This window comes from Salvelinus fontinalis, chromosome 12 (genome assembly GCF_029448725.1).
Source record: "Salvelinus fontinalis isolate EN_2023a chromosome 12, ASM2944872v1, whole genome shotgun sequence".
NCBI lineage: Eukaryota > Metazoa > Chordata > Actinopteri > Salmoniformes > Salmonidae > Salvelinus > Salvelinus fontinalis.
In genome coordinates this window covers 57857481-57881362 of record NC_074676.1, presented here as the reverse complement: position 1 = coordinate 57881362, position 23882 = coordinate 57857481, and the positions used below count along the sequence as shown (strand labels likewise).

Here is a 23882-nt window from a genome sequence, read left to right as displayed (position 1 = left end):
CGTTCTCATCAAGCCGCCTCTCACTGCAGAACCAGGAGATAGATTCCTGCCCTACGGGCCGTTCTCATCAAGCCGCCTCTCACTGCAGAGCCAGGAGATATATTCCTGCCCTACGGGCCGTTCTCATCAAGCCGCCTCTCACTGCAGAACCAGGAGATAGATTCCTGCCCTACGGGCCGTTCTCATCATGCCGCCTCTCACTGCAGAACCAGGAGATAGATTCCTGCCCTACGGGCCGTTCTCATCAAGCCGCCTCTCACTGCTGAACCAGGAGATAGATTCCTGCCCTACGGGCCGTTCTCATCATGCTGCCTCTCACTGCAGAACCAGGAGATAGATTCCTGCCCTACGGGCCGTTCTCATCAAGCCGCCTCTCACTGCAGAACCAGGAGATAGATTCCTGCCCTACGGGCCGTTCTCATCATGCTGCCTCTCACTGCAGAACGAGGAGATAGATTCCTGCCCTACGGGCCGTTCTCTTTAAGCCGCCTCTCACTGCAGAACCAGGAGATAGATTCCTGCCCTACGGGCCGTTCTCATCAAGCCGCCTCTCACTGCAGAACCAGGAGATAGATTCCTGCCCTACGGGCCATTCTCATCAAGCTGCCTCTCACTGCAGAACCATGAGATAGATTCCTGCCCTACGGGCCGTTCTCATCAAGCCGCCTCTCACTGCAGAACCAGGAGATAGATTCCTGCCCTACGGGCCGTTCTCATCAAGCCGCCTCTCACTGCAGAGCCAGGAGATATATTCCTGCCCTACGGGCCGTTCTCATCAAGCCGCCTCTCACTGCAGAACCAGGAGATAGATTCCTGCCCTACGGGCCGTTCTCATCATGCCGCCTCTCACTGCAGAACCAGGAGATAGATTCCTGCCCTACGGGCCGTTCTCATCAAGCCGCCTCTCACTGCTGAACCAGGAGATAGATTCCTGCCCTACGGGCCGTTCTCATCATGCCGCCTCTCACTGCAGAACCAGGAGATAGATTCCTGCCCTACGGGCCGTTCTCATCAAGCCGCCTCTCACTGCAGAACCAGGAGATAGATTCCTGCCCTACGGGCCGTTCTCATCATGCTGCCTCTCACTGCAGAACCAGGAGATAGATTCCTGCCCTACGGGCCGTTCTCTTTAAGCCGCCTCTCACTGCAGAACCAGGAGATAGATTCCTGCCCTACGGGCCGTTCTCATCAAGCCGCCTCTCACTGCAGAACCAGGAGATAGATCCCTGCCCTACGGGCCGTTCTCATCATGCCGCCTCTCACTGCAGAACCAGGAGATAGATTCCTGCCCTACGGGCCGTTCTCATCATGCCGCCTCTCACTGCAGAACCAGGAGATAGATTCCTGCCCTACGGGCCGTTCTCATCATGCCGCCTCTCACTGCAGAACCAGGAGATAGATTCCTGCCCTACGGGCCGTTCTCATCATGCCGCCTCTCACTGCAGAACCAGGAGATAGATTCCTGCCCTACGGGCCGTTCTCATCAAGACGCCTCTCACTGCAGAACCAGGAGATAGATTCCTGCCCTACGGGCCGTTCTCATCAAGCCGCCTCTCACTGCAGAACCAGGAGATAGATCCCTGACCTACGGGCGGTTCTCATCAAGCCGCCTCTCACTACAGAACCAGGAGATAGATTCCTGCCCTACGGGCCGTTCTCATCAAGCCGCCTCTCACTACAGAACCAGGAGATAGATTCCTGCCCTACGGGCCGTTCTCATCAAGCCGCCTCTCACTGCAGAACCAGGAGATAGATCCCTGCCCTACGGGCCGTTCTCATCAAGCCGCCTCTCACTGCAGAACCAGGAGATAGATTCCTGCCCTACGGGTCGTTCTCATCAAGCCGCCTCTCACTGCAGAACCAGGAGATAGATTCCTGCCCTACGGGCCGCTCTCATCAAGCCGCCTCTCACTACAGAACCAGGAGATAGATTCCTGCCCTACGGGCCGTTCTCATCAAGCCGCCTCTCACTGCAGAACCAGGAGATAGATCCCTGCCCTACGGGCCGTTCTCATCATGCTGCCTCTCACTGCAGAACCAGGAGATAGATTCCTGCCCTACGGGCCGTTCTCATCATGCTGCCTCTCACTGCAGAACCAGGAGATAGATTCCTGCCCTACGGGCCGTTCTCATCATGCTGCCTCTCACTGCAGAACCAGGAGATAGATTCCTGCCCTACGGGCCGTTCTCATCAAGCCGCCTCTCACTACAGAACCAGGAGATAGATTCCTGCCCTACGGGCCGTTCTCATCAAGCCGCCTCTCACTGCAGAACCAGGAGATAGATCCCTGCCCTACGGGCCGTTCTCATCAAGCCGCCTCTCACTGCTGAACCAGGAGATAGATTCCTGCCCTACGGGGCGTTCTCATCATGCTGCCTCTCACTGCAGAACCAGGAGATAGATTCCTGCCCTACGGGCCGTTCTCATCAAGCCGCCTCTCACTGCAGAACCAGGAGATAGATTCCTGCCCTACGGGCCGTTCTCATCAAGCCGCCTCTCACTGCAGAACCAGGAGATAGATTCCTGCCCTACGGGCCGTTCTCATCAAGCCGCCTCTCACTGCAGAACCAGGAGATAGATTCCTGCCCTACGGGCCGTTCTCATCAAGCCGCCTCTCACTGCAGAACCAGGAGATAGATTCCTGCCCTACGGGCCGTTCTCATCATGCTGCCTCTCACTGCAGAACGAGGAGATAGATTCCTGCCCTACGGGCCGTTCTCTTTAAGCCGCCTCTCACCGCAGAACCAGGAGATAGATTCCTGCCCTACGGGCCGTTCTCATCAAGCCGCCTCTCACTGCAGAGCCAGGAGATATATTCCTGCCCTACGGGCCGTTCTCATCAAGCCGCCTCTCACTGCAGAACCAGGAGATAGATTCCTGCCCTACGGGCCGTTCTCATCATGCCGCCTCTCACTGCAGAACCAGGAGATAGATTCCTGCCCTACGGGCCGTTCTCATCAAGCCGCCTCTCACTGCTGAACCAGGAGATAGATTCCTGCCCTACGGGCCGTTCTCATCATGCTGCCTCTCACTGCAGAACCAGGAGATAGATTCCTGCCCTACGGGCCGTTCTCATCAAGCCGCCTCTCACTGCAGAACCAGGAGATAGATTCCTGCCCTACGGGCCGTTCTCATCATGCTGCCTCTCACTGCAGAACCAGGAGATAGATTCCTGCCCTACGGGCCGTTCTCTTTAAGCCGCCTCTCACTGCAGAACCAGGAGATAGATTCCTGCCCTACGGGCCGTTCTCATCAAGCCGCCTCTCACTACAGAACCAGGAGATAGATTCCTGCCCTACGGGCCGTTCTCATCAAGCCGCCTCTCACTGCAGAACCAGGAGATAGATCCCTGCCCTACGGGCCGTTCTCATCATGCCGCCTCTCACTGCAGAACCAGGAGATAGATCCCTGCCCTACGGGCCGTTCTCATCATGCCGCCTCTCACTGCAGAACCAGGAGATAGATTCCTGCCCTACGGGCCGTTCTCATCATGCCGCCTCTCACTGCAGAACCAGGAGATAGATTCCTGCCCTACGGGCCGTTCTCATCAAGACGCCTCTCACTGCAGAACCAGGAGATAGATTCCTGCCCTACGGGCCGTTCTCATCAATCCGCCTCTCACTGCAGAACCAGGAGATAGATCCCTGACCTACGGGCGGTTCTCATCAAGCCGCCTCTCACTACAGAACCAGGAGATAGATTCCTGCCCTACGGGCCGTTCTCATCAAGCCGCCTCTCACTACAGAACCAGGAGATAGATTCCTGCCCTACGGGCCGTTCTCATCAAGCCGCCTCTCACTGCAGAACCAGAAGATAGATCCCTGCCCTACGGGCCGTTCTCATCAAGCCGCCTCTCACTGCAGAACCAGGAGGTAGATTCCTGCCCTACGGGCCGTTCTCATCAAGCCGCCTCTCACTGCAGAACCAGGAGATAGATTCCTGCCCTACGGGCCGCTCTCATCAAGCCGCCTCTCACTACAGAACCAGGAGATAGATTCCTGCCCTACGGGCCGCTCTCATCAAGCCGCCTCTCACTACAGAACCAGGAGATAGATTCCTGCCCTACGGGCCGTTCTCATCAAGCCGCCTCTCACTGCAGAACCAGGAGATAGATTCCTGCCCTACGGGCCGTTCTCATCATGCTGCCTCTCACTGCAGAACCAGGAGATAGATTCCTGCCCTACGGGCCGTTCTCATCATGCCGCCTCTCACTGCAGAACCAGGAGATAGATTCCTGCCCTACGGGCCGTTCTCATCAAGCCGCCTCTCACTACAGAACCAGGAGATAGATTCCTGCCCTACGGGCCGTTCTCATCAAGCCGCCTCTCACTGCAGAACCAGGAGATAGATCCCTGCCCTACGGGCCGTTCTCATCAAGCCGCCTCTCACTGCTGAACCAGGAGATAGATTCCTGACCTACGGGCGGTTGTCATCAAGCCGCCTCTCACTACAGAACCAGGAGATAGATCCCTGCCCTACGGGCCGTTCTCATCAAGCCGCCTCTCACTGCAGAACCAGGAGATAGATCCCTGCCCTACGGGCCGTTCTCATCAAGCCGCCTCTCACTGCTGAACCAGGAGATAGATTCCTGCCCTACGGGCCGTTCTCATCAAGCCGCCTCTCACTACAGAACCAGGAGATAGATTCCTGCCCTACGGGCCGTTCTCATCAAGCCGCCTCTCACTGCAGAACCAGGAGATAGATCCCTGACCTACGGGCGGTTGTCATCAAGCCGCCTCTCACTACAGAACCAGGAGATAGATTCCTGCCCTACGGGCCGTTCTCATCAAGCCGCCTCTCACTGCAGAACCAGGAGATAGATTCCTGCCCTACGGGTCGTTCTCATCAAGCCGCCTCTCACTGCTGAACCAGGAGATAGATTCCTGCCCTACGGGCCGTTCTCATCAAGCCGCCTCTCACTGCAGAACCAGGAGATAGATTCCTGCCCTACGGGCCGTTCTCATCAAGCCGCCTCTCACTGCTGAACCAGGAGATAGATTCCTGCCCTACGGGCCGTTCTCATCAAGCCGCCTCTCACTGCAGAACCAGGAGATAGATTCCTGCCCTACGGGCCGTTCTCATCAAGCCGCCTCTCACTGCAGAACCAGGAGATAGATTCCTGCCCTACGGGCCGTTCTCATCAAGCCGCCTCTCACTGCAGAACCAGGAGATAGATTCCTGCCCTACGGGCCGTTCTCATCAAGCCGCCTCTCACTGCAGAACCAGGAGATAGATTCCTGCCCTACGGGTCGTTCTCATCAAGCCGCCTCTCACTGCTGAACCAGGAGATAGATTCCTGCCCTACGGGCCGTTCTCATCAAGCCGCCTCTCACTACAGAACCAGGAGATAGATTCCTGCCCTACGGGCCGTTCTCATCAAGCCGCCTCTCACTGCTGAACCAGGAGATAGATTCCTGCCCTACGGGCCGTTCTCATCAAGCCGCCTCTCACTGCAGAACCAGGAGATAGATTCCTGCCCTACGGGCCGTTCTCATCAAGCCGCCTCTCACTACAGAACCAGGAGATAGATTCCTGCCCTACGGGCCGTTCTCATCATGCTGCCTCTCACTGCAGAACCAGGAGATAGATTCCTGCCCTACGGGTCGTTCTCATCAAGCCGCCTCTCACTGCTGAACCAGGAGATAGATTCCTGCCCTACGGGCCGTTCTCATCAAGCCGCCTCTCACTGCAGAACCAGGAGATAGATTCCTGCCCTACGGGCCGTTCTCATCATGCCGCCTCTCACTGCTGAACCAGGAGATAGATTCCTGCCCTACGGGCCGTTCTCATCAAGCCGCCTCTCACTGCAGAACCAGGAGATAGATTCCTGCCCTACGGGCCGTTCTCATCAAGCCGCCTCTCACTACAGAACCAGGAGATAGATTCCTGCCCTACGGGCCGTTCTCATCAAGCCGCCTCTCACTGCAGAACCAGGAGATAGATTCCTGCCCTACGGGCCGTTCTCATCAAGCCGCCTCTCACTGCAGAACCAGGAGATAGATTCCTGCCCTACGGGCCGTTCTCATCAAGCCGCCTCTCACTGCAGAACCAGGAGATAGATTCCTGCCCTACGGGCCGTTCTCATCAAGCCGCCTCTCACTGCAGAACCAGGAGATAGATCCCTGCCCTACGGGCCGTTCTCATCATGCTGCCTCTCACTGCAGAACCAGGAGATAGATTCCTGCCCTACGGGCCGTTCTCATCATTCTGCCTCTCACTGCAGAACCAGGAGATAGATTCCTGCCCTACGGGCCGTTCTCATCATGCTGCCTCTCACTGCAGAACCAGGAGATAGATTCCTGCCCTACGGGCCGTTCTCATCAAGTCGCCTCTCACTACAGAACCAGGAGATAGATTCCTGCCCTACGGGCCGTTCTCATCAAGCCGCCTCTCACTACAGAACCAGGAGATAGATTCCTGCCCTACGGGCCGTTCTCATCAAGCCGCCTCTCACTACAGAACCAGGAGATAGATTCCTGCCCTACGGGCCGTTCTCATCATGCTGCCTCTCACTGCAGAACCAGGAGATAGATTCCTGCCCTACGGGCCGTTCTCATCATGCTGCCTCTCACTGCAGAACCAGGAGATAGATTCCTGCCCTACGGGCCGTTCTCATCATGCTGCCTCTCACTGCAGAACCAGGAGATAGATTCCTGCCCTACGGGCCGTTCTCATGAAGCCGCCTCTCACTGCAGAACCAGGAGATAGATTCCTGCCCTACGGGCCATTCTCATCAAGCTGCCTCTCACTGCAGAACCAGGAGATAGATTCCTGCCCTACGGGCCGTTCTCATCAAGCCGCCTCTCACTGCAGAACCAGGAGATAGATTCCTGCCCTACGGGCCGTTCTCATCAAGCCGCCTCTCACTGCAGAGCCAGGAGATATATTCCTGCCCTACGGGCCGTTCTCATCAAGCCGCCTCTCACTGCAGAACCAGGAGATAGATTCCTGCCCTACGAGCCGTTCTCATCATGCCGCCTCTCACTGCAGAACCAGGAGATAGATTCCTGCCCTACGGGCCGTTCTCATCAAGCCGCCTCTCACTGCTGAACCAGGAGATAGATTCCTGCCCTACGGGCCGTTCTCATCATGCTGCCTCTCACTGCAGAACCAGGAGATAGATTCCTGCCCTACGGGCCGTTCTCATCAAGCCGCCTCTCACTGCAGAACCAGGAGATAGATTCCTGCCCTACGGGCCGTTCTCATCATGCTGCCTCTCACTGCAGAACCAGGAGATAGATTCCTGCCCTACGGGCCGTTCTCTTTAAGCCGCCTCTCACTGCAGAACCAGGAGATAGATTCCTGCCCTACGGGCCGTTCTCATCAAGCCGCCTCTCACTACAGAACCAGGAGATAGATTCCTGCCCTACGGGCCGTTCTCATCAAGCCGCCTCTCACTGCAGAACCAGGAGATAGATCCCTGCCCTACGGGCCGTTCTCATCATGCCGCCTCTCACTGCAGAACCAGGAGATAGATTCCTGCCCTACGGGCCGTTCTCATCATGCCGCCTCTCACTGCAGAACCAGGAGATAGATTCCTGCCCTACGGGCCGTTCTCATCAAGCCGCCTCTCACTGCTGAACCAGGAGATAGATTCCTGCCCTACGGGCCGTTCTCATCAAGCCGCCTCTCACTGCAGAACCAGGAGATAGATTCCTGCCCTACGGGCCGTTCTCATCAAGCCGCCTCTCACTGCAGAACCAGGAGATAGATTCCTGCCCTACGGGCCGTTCTCATCAAGCCGCCTCTCACTGCAGAACCAGGAGATAGATTCCTGCCCTACGGGCCGTTCTCATCAAGCCGCCTCTCACTGCAGAACCAGGAGATAGATTCCTGCCCTACGGGTCGTTCTCATCAAGCCGCCTCTCACTGCTGAACCAGGAGATAGATTCCTGCCCTACGGGCCGTTCTCATCAAGCCGCCTCTCACTACAGAACCAGGAGATAGATTCCTGCCCTACGGGCCGTTCTCATCAAGCCGCCTCTCACTGCTGAACCAGGAGATAGATTCCTGCCCTACGGGCCGTTCTCATCAAGCCGCCTCTCACTGCAGAACCAGGAGATAGATTCCTGCCCTACGGGCCGTTCTCATCAAGCCGCCTCTCACTGCAGAACCAGGAGATAGATTCCTGCCCTACGGGCCGTTCTCATCATGCCGCCTCTCACTGCTGAACCAGGAGATAGATTCCTGCCCTACGGGCCGTTCTCATCAAGCCGCCTCTCACTGCAGAACCAGGAGATAGATTCCTGCCCTACGGGCCGTTCTCATCAAGCCGCCTCTCACTACAGAACCAGGAGATAGATTCCTGCCCTACGGGCCGTTCTCATCAAGCCGCCTCTCACTGCAGAACCAGGAGATAGATTCCTGCCCTACGGGCCGTTCTCATCAAGCCGCCTCTCACTGCAGAACCAGGAGATAGATTCCTGCCCTACGGGCCGTTCTCATCAAGCCGCCTCTCACTGCAGAACCAGGAGATAGATTCCTGCCCTACGGGCCGTTCTCATCAAGCCGCCTCTCACTGCAGAACCAGGAGATAGATCCCTGCCCTACGGGCCGTTCTCATCATGCTGCCTCTCACTGCAGAACCAGGAGATAGATTCCTGCCCTACGGGCCGTTCTCATCATTCTGCCTCTCACTGCAGAACCAGGAGATAGATTCCTGCCCTACGGGCCGTTCTCATCATGCTGCCTCTCACTGCAGAACCAGGAGATAGATTCCTGCCCTACGGGCCGTTCTCATCAAGCCGCCTCTCACTGCAGAACCAGGAGATAGATTCCTGCCCTACGGGCCGTTCTCATCAAGCCGCCTCTCACTACAGAACCAGGAGATAGATTCCTGCCCTACGGGCCGTTCTCATCAAGCCGCCTCTCACTACAGAACCAGGAGATAGATTCCTGCCCTACGGGCCGTTCTCATCATGCTGCCTCTCACTGCAGAACCAGGAGATAGATTCCTGCCCTACGGGCCGTTCTCATCATGCTGCCTCTCACTGCAGAACCAGGAGATAGATTCCTGCCCTACGGGCCGTTCTCATCATGCTGCCTCTCACTGCAGAACCAGGAGATAGATTCCTGCCCTACGGGCCGTTCTCATGAAGCCGCCTCTCACTGCAGAACCAGGAGATAGATTCCTGCCCTACGGGCCATTCTCATCAAGCTGCCTCTCACTGCAGAACCAGGAGATAGATTCCTGCCCTACGGGCCGTTCTCATCAAGCCGCCTCTCACTGCAGAACCAGGAGATAGATTCCTGCCCTACGGGCCGTTCTCATCAAGCCGCCTCTCACTGCAGAGCCAGGAGATATATTCCTGCCCTACGGGCCGTTCTCATCAAGCCGCCTCTCACTGCAGAACCAGGAGATAGATTCCTGCCCTACGGGCCGTTCTCATCATGCCGCCTCTCACTGCAGAACCAGGAGATAGATTCCTGCCCTACGGGCCGTTCTCATCAAGCCGCCTCTCACTGCTGAACCAGGAGATAGATTCCTGCCCTACGGGCCGTTCTCATCATGCTGCCTCTCACTGCAGAACCAGGAGATAGATTCCTGCCCTACGGGCCGTTCTCATCAAGCCGCCTCTCACTGCAGAACCAGGAGATAGATTCCTGCCTTACGGGCCGTTCTCATCATGCTGCCTCTCACTGCAGAACCAGGAGATAGATTCCTGCCCTACGGGCCGTTCTCTTTAAGCCGCCTCTCACTGCAGAACCAGGAGATAGATTCCTGCCCTACGGGCCGTTCTCATCAAGCCGCCTCTCACTACAGAACCAGGAGATAGATTCCTGCCCTACGGGCCGTTCTCATCAAGCCGCCTCTCACTGCAGAACCAGGAGATAGATCCCTGCCCTACGGGCCGTTCTCATCATGCCGCCTCTCACTGCAGAACCAGGAGATAGATTCCTGCCCTACGGGCCGTTCTCATCATGCCGCCTCTCACTGCAGAACCAGGAGATAGATTCCTGCCCTACGGGCCGTTCTCATCATGCCGCCTCTCACTGCAGAACCAGGAGATAGATTCCTGCCCTACGGGCCGTTCTCATCAAGCCGCCTCTCACTGCTGAACCAGGAGATAGATTCCTGCCCTACGGGCCGTTCTCATCATGCCGCCTCTCACTACAGAACCAGGAGATAGATTCCTGCCCTACGGGCCGTTCTCATCAAGCCGCATCTCACTGCAGAACCAGGAGATAGATCCCTGCCCTAAAGGGCCGTTCTCATCAAGCCGCCTCTCACTGCAGAACCAGGAGATAGATCCCTGCCCTACGGGCCGTTCTCATCAAGCCGCCTCTCACTGCAGAACCAGGAGATAGATCCCTGCCCTACGGGCCGTTCTCATCATGCCGCCTCTCACTGCAGAACCAGGAGATAGATTCCTGCCCTACGGGCCGTTCTCATCATGCCGCCTCTCACTGCAGAACCAGGAGATAGATTCCTGCCCTACGGGCCGTTCTCATCAAGCCGCCTCTCACTGCTGAACCAGGAGATAGATTCCTGCCCTACGGGCCGTTCTCATCATGCCGCCTCTCACTACAGAACCAGGAGATAGATTCCTGCCCTACGGGCCGTTCTCATCAAGCCGCATCTCACTGCAGAACCAGGAGATAGATCCCTGCCCTAAAGGGCCGTTCTCATCAAGCCGCCTCTCACTGCAGAACCAGGAGATAGATCCCTGCCCTACGGGCCGTTCTCATCATGCTGCCTCTCACTGCAGAACCAGGAGATAGGAGATTGGGATTCACTGACTTTTATTCTCCCAGTTTATGGAGAGAAGACACACAACATGGGTCCCATGGGTCCTGGTCAATAGGGGGCCATTTGGGAATAGGGGGCCATTTTGGAATAGGGGGCCATTTAGGAATAGGGGGCCATTTGGGAATAGGGGGCCATTTGGGAATAGGGGGCCATTTGCCATTTGGGAATAGTGGGCCATTTGGGAATAGGGGGCCATTTTGGAATAGGGGGCCATATGGGAATAGGGGGCCATTTGCCATTTGGCAATAGGGGTCCATTTGGGAATAGGGGGCCATTTAGGAATAGGGGGGCATTTAGGAATAGGGGGCCATTTGGGAATAGGGGGCCATTTGGGAATAGGGAGCCATTTGCCATTTGGGAATAGTGGGCCATTTGGGAATAGGGGGCCATTTAGGAATAGGGTGCCACTTGGGAATAGGGGGCCATTTGGGAATAGTGGGGCATTTGGGAATAGTGGGCCATTTGGGAATAGGGGGCCATTTGCCATTTGGGAATAGTGGGCCATTTGGGAATAGGGGGCCATTTGCCATTTGGGAATAGGGGGACATTTGGGAATAGCGGGCCATTTGGGAATAGTGGGCCATTTGCCATTTGAGAATAGGGGGCCATTTGGGAATAGTGGGCCATTTGGGAATAGGGGGCCATTTGCCATTTTTGGAATAGGGGGCCATTTGGGAATAGGGGGCAATTTGGGAATAGTGGGCCATTTAGGAATAGGGGGCCATTTGGGAATAGTGGGCCATTTGGGAATAGGGGGCCATTTGCCATTTGGGAATAGGGGGCCATTTGGGAATAGGGGGCCATTTGGGAATAGGGGGCCATTTGCCATTTGGGAATAGGGTGCCATTTGGGAATAGGGGGCCATTTGGGAATAGGGGGCCATTTGGGAATAGGGGGCCATTTAGGAATAGGGGGCCATTTGCCATTTGGGAATAGGGGGCCATTTGGGAATAGGGGGCCATTTGGGAATAGGGGGCCATTTGGGAATAGGGTGCCGTTTGGGAATAGGGGGGAATAGGGAGCCATTTGGGAATAGGGGGCCATTTGGGAATAGGGTGCCAATTGGGAATAGGGGGCCATTTGGGAATAGGGGGCCATTTGGGAATAGGGGGCCATTTGGGAAGCACCCTTACTCGGATTCTGAATGCCAGCTAGGCCGTTTCTCTGGTTAAATTGACATGTTTGGAACAATGGTTCATGATATAAAATGTTACCATAGGCAGCCGGCGAGCCCTACTTCCTGCTCTCTGTTTTGACTTCCTGTAATAGAACATGTTTCCAATTGGGACAGCAGGTATTAAACGAAACCTGACTAACCTCTCTCTCTGTGGAGGATGAGATGGGTGAGGTCACATTCCAAATGGAACTCTTTCCCCTTTATAGTGCACTACTTTTGACCAGGGGCCATGGTACGTAGTGTACTGTAATAGGCAACAGGGTGCCGATTGGGAGCATCCCGAGAGTGGCTAGGAGCTCAGTGTTAGAGTGACCTGGTGGTTTGTTAAAAGGTTTTTGCGGCGTCTCCTGTTTTCAGAGCCTCGGCGTCGGTGTGGTTAGCTAATGGCTGAGAGCTGAGGCCTGGGCGATGGGCTTCTCCACCAAGAGCAACAACACGACACAGAGCGAAAGAAAGAGCTCCCTTTGTGTAATATTGCTGTGGCGTAGTATTCTGGCACACTGTCCTTGTAACTGTCTGAATAATTCTTACAATTAGCTAGAAAGCCTCAAACTATCATATTTTCTTTCGTAGAGTTGGTGATGGTCCAGGTGAATTCATCGTCTACTCCTCAAACTGAAAATCAAACAGGTAAGTGCTGGGTAATACGCTTGGAGGTCATTTGAATGTAGGATATCAGACCGTCTATGATTTTGCCAGACAGAAACATGGAATCAGCTCGGAATTTGACAGAGAGAGGTGCTTCTGTCCAATAAAAAAAAAGCATTGGATATCTTGTATGTGATAAACGTCTTTCTCAAGAGTTAATCATTTCCTAAGCTTTTTTTTTTTAACATTTTTAATTCCAAACACTTGTTTCAAAGTACTGTTACTTTCCTGTTCTCTATGTGTTTTGGCATAGGCCAAGTTATGGTATACACTAAAGTAGATGTCTAGCCTCATCCGAACCTTCTATCCTGGTCCTCTTGTCTATCTGGCAGTGTCCTATGAGGGGGAGGGCAGTGAGAAACACCAGATCTGTGAACACACCGGCCCTGGGAGTTACAACTGCACATGTACCCAAGGATTCTATGGTGACAACTGTGAAGGTAAAGTATTGGGACTGGGACAGACCCTGCTCTAGTTGGAGACAGATAGACAGCAGGTACAGGTCAGAGCCTTTTCTAGTAGAGTCTAGTTGGAGACAGTTTAACAGCAGGTACAGGTCAGAGCCTTTTCTAGTAGAGTCTAGTTGGAGACAGTTTAACAGCAGGTACAGGTCAGAGCCTTTTCTAGTAGAGTCTAGTTGGAGACAGTTTAACAGCAGGTACAGGTCAGAGCCTTTTCTAGTAGAGTCTAGTTGGAGACAGTTTAACAGCAGGTACAGGTCAGACCCTTTTCTAGTAGAGTCTAATTGGAGACAATTAGACAGCAGGTACAGGTCAGAGCCTTTTCTAGTAGAGTCTAGTTGGAGACAGTTTAACAGCAGGTACAGGTCAGAGCCTTTTCTAGTAGAGTCTAGTTCGAGACAGATAGACAGCAGGTACAGGTCAGAGCCTTTTCTAGTAGAGTCTAGTTGGAGACAGTTTAACAGCAGGTACAGGTCAGAGCCTTTTCTAGTAGAGTCTAGTTGGAGACAGTTTAACAGCAGGTACAGGTCAGAGCCTTTTCTAGTAGAGTCTAGTTGGAGACAGTTTAACAGCAGGTACAGGTCAGAGCCTTTTCTAGTAGAGTCTAGTTGGAGACAGTTTAACAGCAGGTACAGGTCAGAGCCTTTTCTAGTAGAGTCTAGTTGGAGACAGTTTAACAGCAGGTACAGGTCAGAGCCTTTTCTAGTAGAGTCTAGTTGGAGACAGTTTAACAGCAGGTACAGGTCAGAGCCTTTTCTAGTAGAGTCTAGTTGGAGACAGTTTAACAGCAGGTACAGGTCAGAGCCTTTTCTAGTAGAGTCTAGTTAGAGACAGTTAAACAGCAGGTACAGGTCAGAGCCTTTTCTAGTAGAGTCTAGTTGGAGACAGTTTAACAGCAGGTATATCAGTGGCGGTCAGTGACGTTTAAGATGAGGGAGGACGTTATATTTTTAATGAGCCTTATTTCTATTACAGCATATTGGATGACTGTCATTCATATTCCATTCACCCAGTTCAATGTAACATCGATAGGTTTAGGCTACTACGTGATACTAGAATGTTCCCTATACCCTTCATGAGGTTACTACAACCTAGCCTATGAATGAAAGTTTACAACGTAGGTGCCCACAGGTCAAGAGAAAAATTTGAGGTGACATATGGACAGGCAGTGACACATTCAATACCACCTTGCACACTCTTGCCTGCATCTAGCTGATCTGGGGGTGGAATCATTAGTCCAACAGTCACAAACGAGTGTTTCTATTGGACAAATTCAAGTATGTTTATCCCTGTTTTTTTCCCGTTTGCTTCCGTTTTAAGAAAAGTTTTTCAACAGAATCGGTGGAATGAATACACCCCTGATCACGCATAAACACAGTTCACTTTCATAGCAGCCACGTGGTATTCACATCAAAATCAAATCAAACTGTATTTGTCACATGCCCCGAATACAACAAGTGTAGACCTTACCGTGAAATGCTGAATACAACAGGTGTGGACCTTACTGTGAAATGCTGAATACAACAGGTGTAGTAGACCTCACAGTGAAATGCTGAATACAACAGGTGTAGTAGACCTCACAGTGAAATGCTGAATACAACAAGCCCTTAGCCAACAATGCAGTTCAAGAAAGAGTTAAGAAAATATTTACTAAATAAACGAGAGTAAAAAATAATGAAAAGTAACACTATAAAATAACAATACCGAGGCTATATACAGGGGGTACCGGTACCGAGTCAATGTGCGGGGGTACAGGTTAGTCAAGGTAATTTGTAGGTAGGGGTAAAGTGACTATGCACAGATAATAAACAGTGAGTAGCAGCAGTGTAAAAATTTTTTGAATGTAAATAGTCCGGGTGGTCATTTGATTAATTGTTCAGCAGTCTTACGGCTCGGGGGTAGAAGCTGTTCAGGATCCGGTTGGTTCCAGACTTGATGCATCGGTACCGATCTATGACTTGGGTGGTTGGAGTCTTTGACAAGTTTTAGGGCCTTCCCTTAGGTAACCAAATAGCTACCCGGACTATCTGCATGGACCCCCCATTGAACTCTTTTTAATCATCACATAAAGAGAGAGAGAAAGAGAGAGAGAGAATAATTTATTGTTGTTCTGATTAATATTGTTGTTGTAGTTGTTGTTAATGGTAATCCCATGTCCACTACTACTGTTATTATTGCTGTTGGTCCCACCATTTATTTATATATAAATATATATATATTTTGTATATATATACATATATATTTGATTTTTATTTTTCGATATGTATACTTTGACAATGTAAGTAATAACGAACCTACCATGTCAATAAAGTCAATTGAATTGAATTGAATTGAGAGAAAGAGAGAGAGAGAGAGAGAGAGAGAGAGAGAGAGAGAGAGAGAGAGAGAGAGAGAGAGAGAGAGAGAGAGAGAGAGAGAGAGAGAGAGAGAGAGAGAGAGAGAGAGAGAGAGAGAGAGAGAGAGAGAGAGAGAGAGAGAGAGAGAGAGAGAGAGAGAGAGAGAGAGAGAGAGAGAGAGAGAGAGAGAGAGAGAGAGAGAGGGAGAGAGATATTATCTATCCTGTTGCCTAGTCACTTTACCTCTACCTATATGTACATATCTACCTCAATTATCTCGTTCCTCTGCAACATCGTACTAGCACCGCGTGTATATTCTTCGCGTTATCATCTAGCTGTTATATTTTCGATTTTTCTCTCCGCATTGTTAGCAAGTAAGCGTTTCACTGTTAGTCTACACCTGTTGTTTACCAAGCACGTGACAAAACAAAATGTGATTTGGCTTGATCCCAGAGGAATGTGCCTCAGTACCTGGAAGAAGGAAAAGACTTGCTCTAGTCTGTTCTGCTGTGAATAATGGAGGATGCTCATCTGTAAACGCCCAGTTTACTACGGGATCCTGGGGAACAACAGAGAATCTGGGGAACAATTGCTTTATGGCCCATTTTTATTAGTTTACTTACAAGGGGGGGGGGGGGGGGGGGGGGGAGTGCCGCTTTGTCTAGACTTGAAAGGACAGGGGCCTCTGTCTGGGCTGAAGCTGAGGGTTGCTATTTATTCAGATAGTTTCATCAGACAAGGGTGGTGTGATATGCCTTGCAGCAGGGCAGCAGAGCAGCGGCACCCTAGTCCCTATACAGTGCTCTACTTTTGACCAGAAAACTCTGACACGCTGCGTCCCGGATAGCACCCTATTCCCTACATAGTGCATTGTTTTTGACCATGGGGACTCAAAACTACATCCCAAACGGCACCCTAGTCACTAGTTCCTACTACTGCTAGGCAAAGGTAGTGCACTAAATAGGGAATAGGGTGCCATGGAGGACGAAATCACTGACTGTGCCACTTACTCCTCTGGCTGAGGTCCATGACGCCACTCTATGGTCCTGCTGTCTACTTTATGATCCAGCTGTCTACTCTATAGTCCAGCTGTCTACTCTATGGTCCTGCTGGCTACTCTATGGTCCTGCTGTCTACTCTATGGTCCTGCTGTCTACTCTATGGTCCTGCTGTCTACTCTATGGTCCTGCTGTCTACTCTATGGTCCTGCTGTCTACTTTATGATCCAGCTGTCTACTCTATGGTTCAGCTGTCCACTCTATGGTCCAGCTGTCTACTCTATGGTCCTGCTGTCTACTCTATGGTCCTGCTGTCTACTCTATGGTCCTGCTGTCTACTCTATGGTCCAGCTGTCTACTCTATGGTCTAGCTGTCTACTCTATGGTCCTGCTGTCTACTCTATGGTCCAGCTGTCTACTCTATGGTCCTGCTGTCTACTCTATGGTCCTGCTGTCTACTCTATGGTCCAGCTGTCTACTCTATGGTCCAGCTGTCTACTCTATGGTCCTGCTGTCTACTCTATGGTCCAGCTGTCTACTCTATGGTCCTGCTGTCTACTCTATGGTCCTGCTGTCTACTCTATGGTCCTGCTGTCTACTCTATGGTCCAGCTGTCTACTCTATGGTCCTGCTGTCTACTCTATGGTCCTGCTGTCTACTCTATGGTCCTGCTGTCTACTCTATGGTCCAGCTTTCTACTCTATGGTCCAGCTGTCTACTCTATGGTCCTGCTGTCTACTCTATTGTCCAGCTGTCTCCTCTATGGTCCTGCTGGCTACTCTATGGTCCAGCTGTCTACTCTATGGTCCAGCTGTCTACTTTATGGTCCAGCTGTCTACTCTATGGTCCAGCTGTCTACTCTATAGTCCAGCTGTCTACTCTATGGTCCAGCTGTCTACTCTATGGTCCAGCTGTCTACTCTATGGTCCAGCTGTCTACTCTATGGTCCTGCTGTCTACTCTATGGTCCAGTTGTCTACTCTATGGTCCAGCTGTCTACTTTATGGTCCAGCTGTCTACTCTATGGTCCTGCTGTCTACTCTATGGTCCTGCTGTCTACTCTATGGTCCTGCTGTCTACTCTATGGTCCTGCTGTCTACTCTATGGTCCTGCTGTCTACTCTATGGTCCAGCTGTCTACTCTACGGAACAGCTGTCTACTCTATGGTCCTGCTGTCTACTCTATGGTTCTGCTGTCTACTCTATGGTCCTGCTGTCTACTCTATGGTCCAGCTGTCTACTCTATGGTCCAGCTGTCTACTCTATGGTCCTGCTGTCTACTCTATGGTCCAGCTGTCTACTCTATGGTCCTGCTGTCTACTCTATGGTCCAGCTGTCTACTCTATGGAACAGCTGCTTGCTGCATAAACCACATGACACATCCTGTGTTATTGTACTGCTACCTCCAGTACTATTTCACCTCCTTAGAGGGAAATATCCTACTGTGCCATATATCCCAAAAGGCACCCTGTTCCCTGTAGGCCAGGTTCAAAAGTAGTGCGCTAAATAGGGAATTGGGTATCATTTGGGACGCAGACTATGCCGGTGGGTAGGTTCTCCCGCGAGACGTTGGTTAAGTCCTGTAGCCACGGTCAACACAGATTTATTTCTCAGCTCCAAAAGCTCTTTAATAGTATGTGAGCCATTGCAAATTCATGCTACTCCTCACCCTTGAGCTGAAGTAACTATCAAGGCTTATATAGACTCTCCTAAATCTTCCAAATACTTTCCTGCCTGGCTCACTTGGAAGACCCTGTGGAAAAAGGAGCGGGATCCTCGAGAGAGAGAGAGAAAGTAGCAGAAGAGAGAAGGAGAGGGAGAAGGTAACAGGACACAGGATGGACGGAGAGCCTCCTAATCGGTCCTCGTAGATCAAAGAGAAAACACACGGCCAATGAAAACCTCTCCAGCTAATTAACAGTCCATTAATATGCCCCAGGGGGCATAGCTCCATTTTGATCATTCCTGAGTCCCATTTGGCACCCTATTCCCTATATAGTGCACAAATGCAGTACACTACATAGGGATTAGGCTGATATTCGGGACACAGCCCACAAAACATGTTCCATATAATGAGAAAAATAATTCCCGGCCGTCGTCCTTCCTCCCGAACCCCACTGACTTCAAAGGGAAGTCGTTTAGCAGTGATACATCCACTTCCTTTGTTCTTCACTGCTGCAATTCCTAGGCAGAGAGAGGAGAGAAGTGTTTGAATATTCCTTTATTTAGCATTGATACAGCCACGTCCTTTATTTAGCATTGATACAGCCACGTCCTTTATTTAGCATTGATACAGACACTTCCTGTATTTAGCATTGATACAGACACGTCCTTTATTTAGCATTGATACAGCCACGTCCTTTATTTAGCATTGATACAGACACTTCCTTTATTTAGCATTGATACAGACACGTCCTTTATTTAGCATTGGTACAGACACTTCCTGTATTTAGCATTGGTACAGACACTTCCTTTATTTAGCATTGATACAGACACTTCCTGTATTTAGCATTGATACAGACACTTCCTGTATTTAGCATTGATACAGACACTTCCTTTATTTAGCATTGGTACAGACACTTCCTGTATTTAGCATTGGTACAGACACTTCCTTTATTTAGCATTGATACAGACACTTCCTTTATTTAGCATTGATACAGACACTTCCTTTATTTAGCATTGATACAGACACTTCCTGTATTTAGCATTGGTACAGACACTTCCTTTATTTAGCATTGATACAGCCACGTCCTTTATTTAGCATTGATACAGACACTTCCTGTATTTAGCATTGATACAGACACTTCCTTTATTTAGCATTGATACAGCCACGTCCTTTATTTAGCATTGATACAGACACTTCCTGTATTTAGCATTGGTACAGACACTTCCTGTATTTAGCATTGGTACAGACACTTCCTTTATTTAGCATTGATACAGACACTTCCTGTATTTAGCATTGATACAGACACTTCCTGTATTTAGCATTGATACAGACACTTCCTGTATTCAGCATTGGTACAGACACTTCCTTTATTTAGCATTGATACAGACACTTCCTGTATTTAGCATTGGTACAGACACTTCCTTTATTTAGCATTGATACAGACACTTCCTGTATTTAGCATTGATACAGACACTTCCTGTATTTAGCATTGATACAGACACTTCCTGTATTTAGCATTGATACAGACACTTCCTGTATTTAGCATTGATACAGACACTTCCTGTATTTAGCATTGGTACAGACACTTCCTGTATTTAGCATTGATACAGACACTTCCTTTATTTAGCATTGATACAGACACGTCCTTTATTTAGCATTGGTACAGACACTTCCTGTATTTAGCATTGATACAGACACTTCCTTTATTTAGCATTGATACAGACACTTCCTGTATTTAGCATTGATACAGACACTTCCTGTATTTAGCATTGATACAGCCACGTCCTTTATTTAGCATTGATACAGACACTTCCTTTATTTAGCATTGATACAGACACGTCCTTTATTTAGCATTGGTACAGACACTTCCTGTATTTAGCATTGATACAGACACTTCCTTTATTTAGCATTGATACAGACACGTCCTTTATTTAGCATTGGTACAGACACTTCCTGTATTTAGCATTGATACAGACACTTCCTTTATTTAGCATTGATACAGACACTTCCTGTATTTAGCATTGATACAGACACTTCCTGTATTTAGCATTGATACAGACACTTCCTGTATTTAGCATTGGTACAGACACTTCCTTTATTTAGCATTGGTACAGACACTTCCTGTATTTAGCATTGATACAGACACTTCCTGTATTTAGCATTGATACAGACACTTCCTGTATTTAGCATTGGTACAAGACACTTCCTTTATTTAGCATTGGTACAGACACTTCCTTTATTTAGCATTGATACAGACACTTCCTGTATTTAGCATTGGTACAGACACTTCCTTTATTTAGCATTGGTACAGACACTTCCTTTATCTAGCATTGGTACAGACACTTCCTGTATTTAGCATTGATACAGCCAATTCCTTTATTTAGCATTGATACAGACACTTCCTTTATTTAGCATTGATACAGACACTTCCTGTATTTAGCATTGATACAGACACTTCCTGTATTTAGCATTGATACAGACACTTCCTGTATTTAGCATTGGTACAGACACTTCCTGTATTTAGCATTGATACAGACACTTCCTTTATTTAGCATTGATACAGACACGTCCTTTATTTAGCATTGGTACAGACACTTCCTGTATTTAGCATTGATACAGACACTTCCTTTATTTAGCATTGATACAGACACTTCCTGTATTTAGCATTGATACAGACACTTCCTGTATTTAGCATTGATACAGACACTTCCTGTATTTAGCATTGGTACAGACACTTCCTTTATTTAGCATTGGTACAGACACTTCCTGTATTTAGCATTGATACAGACACTTCCTGTATTTAGCATTGATACAGACACTTCCTGTATTTAGCATTGGTACAGACACTTCCTTTATTTAGCATTGGTACAGACACTTCCTTTATTTAGCATTGATACAGACACTTCCTGTATTTAGCATTGATACAGACACGTCCTTTATTTTGTCACGATCGTGTGGAGGATTGACGGACCAAAACGCAGCTTTAGGAAAATAAGCCATCTCCTTTTTATTTATGAAGAAGGCAAACGAAACAAAAACACTTAAACACTAAACAAAACAAGAAAACGATCGTGAAGCTAAACAACGACGTGCACACACAGGCTACAAACGTATCACATAGACAACTACTCACCACAAATGAAAGCCTATGGCTACCCTAAATAAGGCTCCCAATCAGAGACAACCGAAATCAGCTGTCTCTAATTGGGAACTCATTCAGGTAACCATAGACTCTCCTAGACAACTAAACATACATAGACAACGCTAGACACATGTACTCAACACAAACCCATATACTACACCCAACACCCCCTTTACCATAGAATCACCCAAAACCAACAAAACACAAACATTCCCCATGTCCCACCCTGACCTAACTAAAATAATAAAGAAAACAAAGAATACTAAGGCCAGGGCGTGACATATTTAGCATTGATACAGACACTTCCTTTATTTAGCATTGATACAGACACGTCCATTGATCCACACTGCTGCAAGTAGGCAGAGAGAGGAAAATTAAATAATTCTTCCAGTTTGGACTGAAGGAAGGGGACATGGAGCTGGACTGACATAGAGCTGGCCTGGTCCTGTGAACTACAGTTAGCTATGAGAAAGGTCTGGTCCTGTGAACTACAGTTAGCTATGAGAACGGTCCTGTGAACTACAGCTAGCTATGAGAACGGTCTGGTCCTGTCAACTACAGCTAGCTATGAGAACGGTCTGGTCCTGGGAACTACAGTTAGCTATGAGAACGGTCTGGTCCTGGGAACTACAGTTAGCTATGAGAACGGTCTGGTCCTGTGAACTACAGTTAGCTATGAGAACGGTCCTGTGAACTACAGCTAGCTATGAGAACGGTCTGGTCCTGTCAACTACAGCTAGCTATGAGAACGGTCTGGTCCTGGGAACTACAGTTAGCTATGAGAACGGTCTGGTCCTGTGAACTACAGCTAGCTATGAGAACGGTCTGGCCCTGTCAACTACAGTTAGCTATGAGAACGGTCTGGCCCTGTCAACTACAGCTAGCTATGAGATAAAGATGTAGGGAAGGAAAATGGCCCTGAATCAATGGGACATTTACAGTAAAGGGGTACTGTTGATGTTCTCTGGGACTGAGGTAGTGTAGATGTTCTCTGGGACTGAGGTAGTGTAGATGTTCTCTTGGACTGAGGTACTGTTGATGTTCTCTGGGACTGAGGTAGTGTTGATGTTCTCTGGGACTGAGGTAGTGTAGATGTTCTCTGAGACTGAGGTAGTGTAGATGTTCTCTGAGACTGAGGTAGTGTTGATGTTCTCTGGGACTGAGGTAGTGTTGATGTTCTCTGGGACCTGAGGGTTTAGTGTAGATGTCTCTGACCTGAGGTTCTGAGGTTTAGTGTTGATGTTCTCTGGGACCTGAGGGTTTAGTGTTGTCTCTGACCTGAGGGTTTAGTGTTGTCTCTGACCTGAGGGTTTAGTGTTGTCTCTGACCTGAGGGTTTAGTGTTGTCTCTGACCTGAGGGTTTAGTGTTGATGTTCTCTGGGACCTGAGGGTTTAGTGTAGATGTCTCTGACCTGAGGTTCTGAGGTTTAGTGTTGATGTTCTCTGGGGACCTGAGGGTTTAGTGTTGATGTTCTCTGGGACTGAGGTAGTGTTGATGTTCTCTGGGACTGAGGTAGTGTTGATGTTCTCTGGGACTGAGGTAGTGTTGATGTTCTCTGGGACTGAGGTAGTGTTGATGTTCTCTGGGACTGAGGTAGTGTTGATGTTCTCTGGGACTGAAGGAACTGTTGAATCTGCCGCTCTAAACGTCTTACAGACCTCTGAGGTTGTACATGTAGCTTGTCAATGGCTATCTCTGTCATCCTGTTGCAAATGTTCCAACATGCTATGAGCTGTTCTGTGTCTTTTGAGTCAGTGTCTGTGACCTCTTCTCTTCTGCCTGTCATCCACAGAGGAGTGTCTTTGCCAGAACGGTGGCATCTGTGTGGAAGTAAATGGAACCTGTGACTGCCCCTCAGGCTTCACCGGACTCTACTGTCAGTTTGGTACGTATTATATCATATACTGGACTCTACTGTCAGTTTGGTACGTATCATATTATATACTGGACTCTACTATCAGTTTGGTACGTATCATATTATATACCGGACTCTACTGTCAGTTTGGTACATATCATATTATATTATATACTGGACTCTACTGTCAGTTTGGTACGTATCATATTATATACTGGACTCTACTGTCAGTTTGGTACGTATCATATTATATACTGGACTCTACTGTCAGTTTGGTACGTATCATATTATATACTGGACTCTACTGTCAGTTTGGTACGTATCATATTATATACCGGACTCTACTGTCAGTTTGGTACATATCATATTATATACTGGACTCTACTGTCAGTTTGGTACATATCATATCATATTATATACCGGACTCTACTGTCATTTTGGTATGTATCATATTATATACCGGACTCTACTGTCAGTTTGGTACATATCATATTATATACTGGACTCTACTGTCAGTTTGGTACGTATCATATTATATACCGGACTCTACTGTCAGTTTGGTACGTATCATATTATATACCGGACTCTACTGTCAGTTTGGTACGTATCATATTATATACCGGACTCTACTGTCAGTTTGGTACGTATCATATTATATACCGGACTCTACTGTCAGTTTGGTACGTATCATATTATATACCGGACTCTACTGTCAGTTTGGTACGTATCATATTATATACCGGACTCTACTGTCAGTTTGGTACGTATCATATTATATACTGGACTCTACTGTCAGTTTGGTACGTATCATATTATATACCGGACTCTACTGTCAGTTTGGTACGTATC

The 23882-nt window shown here is 49.5% G+C and overlaps 1 protein-coding gene across 3 annotated transcripts in view; it reads left to right on the top strand.

Annotated features, from left to right (window-relative positions):
- The window catches only part of LOC129867633 (sushi, nidogen and EGF-like domain-containing protein 1), a 115194-nt gene that overhangs the window by 36598 nt on the left and 54714 nt on the right, over nucleotides 1–23882 (top strand). For all 3 annotated transcript variants that reach the window (XM_055941160.1, XM_055941158.1, XM_055941159.1), the window contains 3 exons: nucleotides 12502–12558; nucleotides 12909–13016; nucleotides 22971–23063. In XM_055941160.1, coding sequence (XP_055797135.1) covers nucleotides 12502–12558; nucleotides 12909–13016; nucleotides 22971–23063 — 258 coding nt within the window. The remainder of the gene's footprint in view (nucleotides 1–12501; nucleotides 12559–12908; nucleotides 13017–22970; nucleotides 23064–23882) is intronic.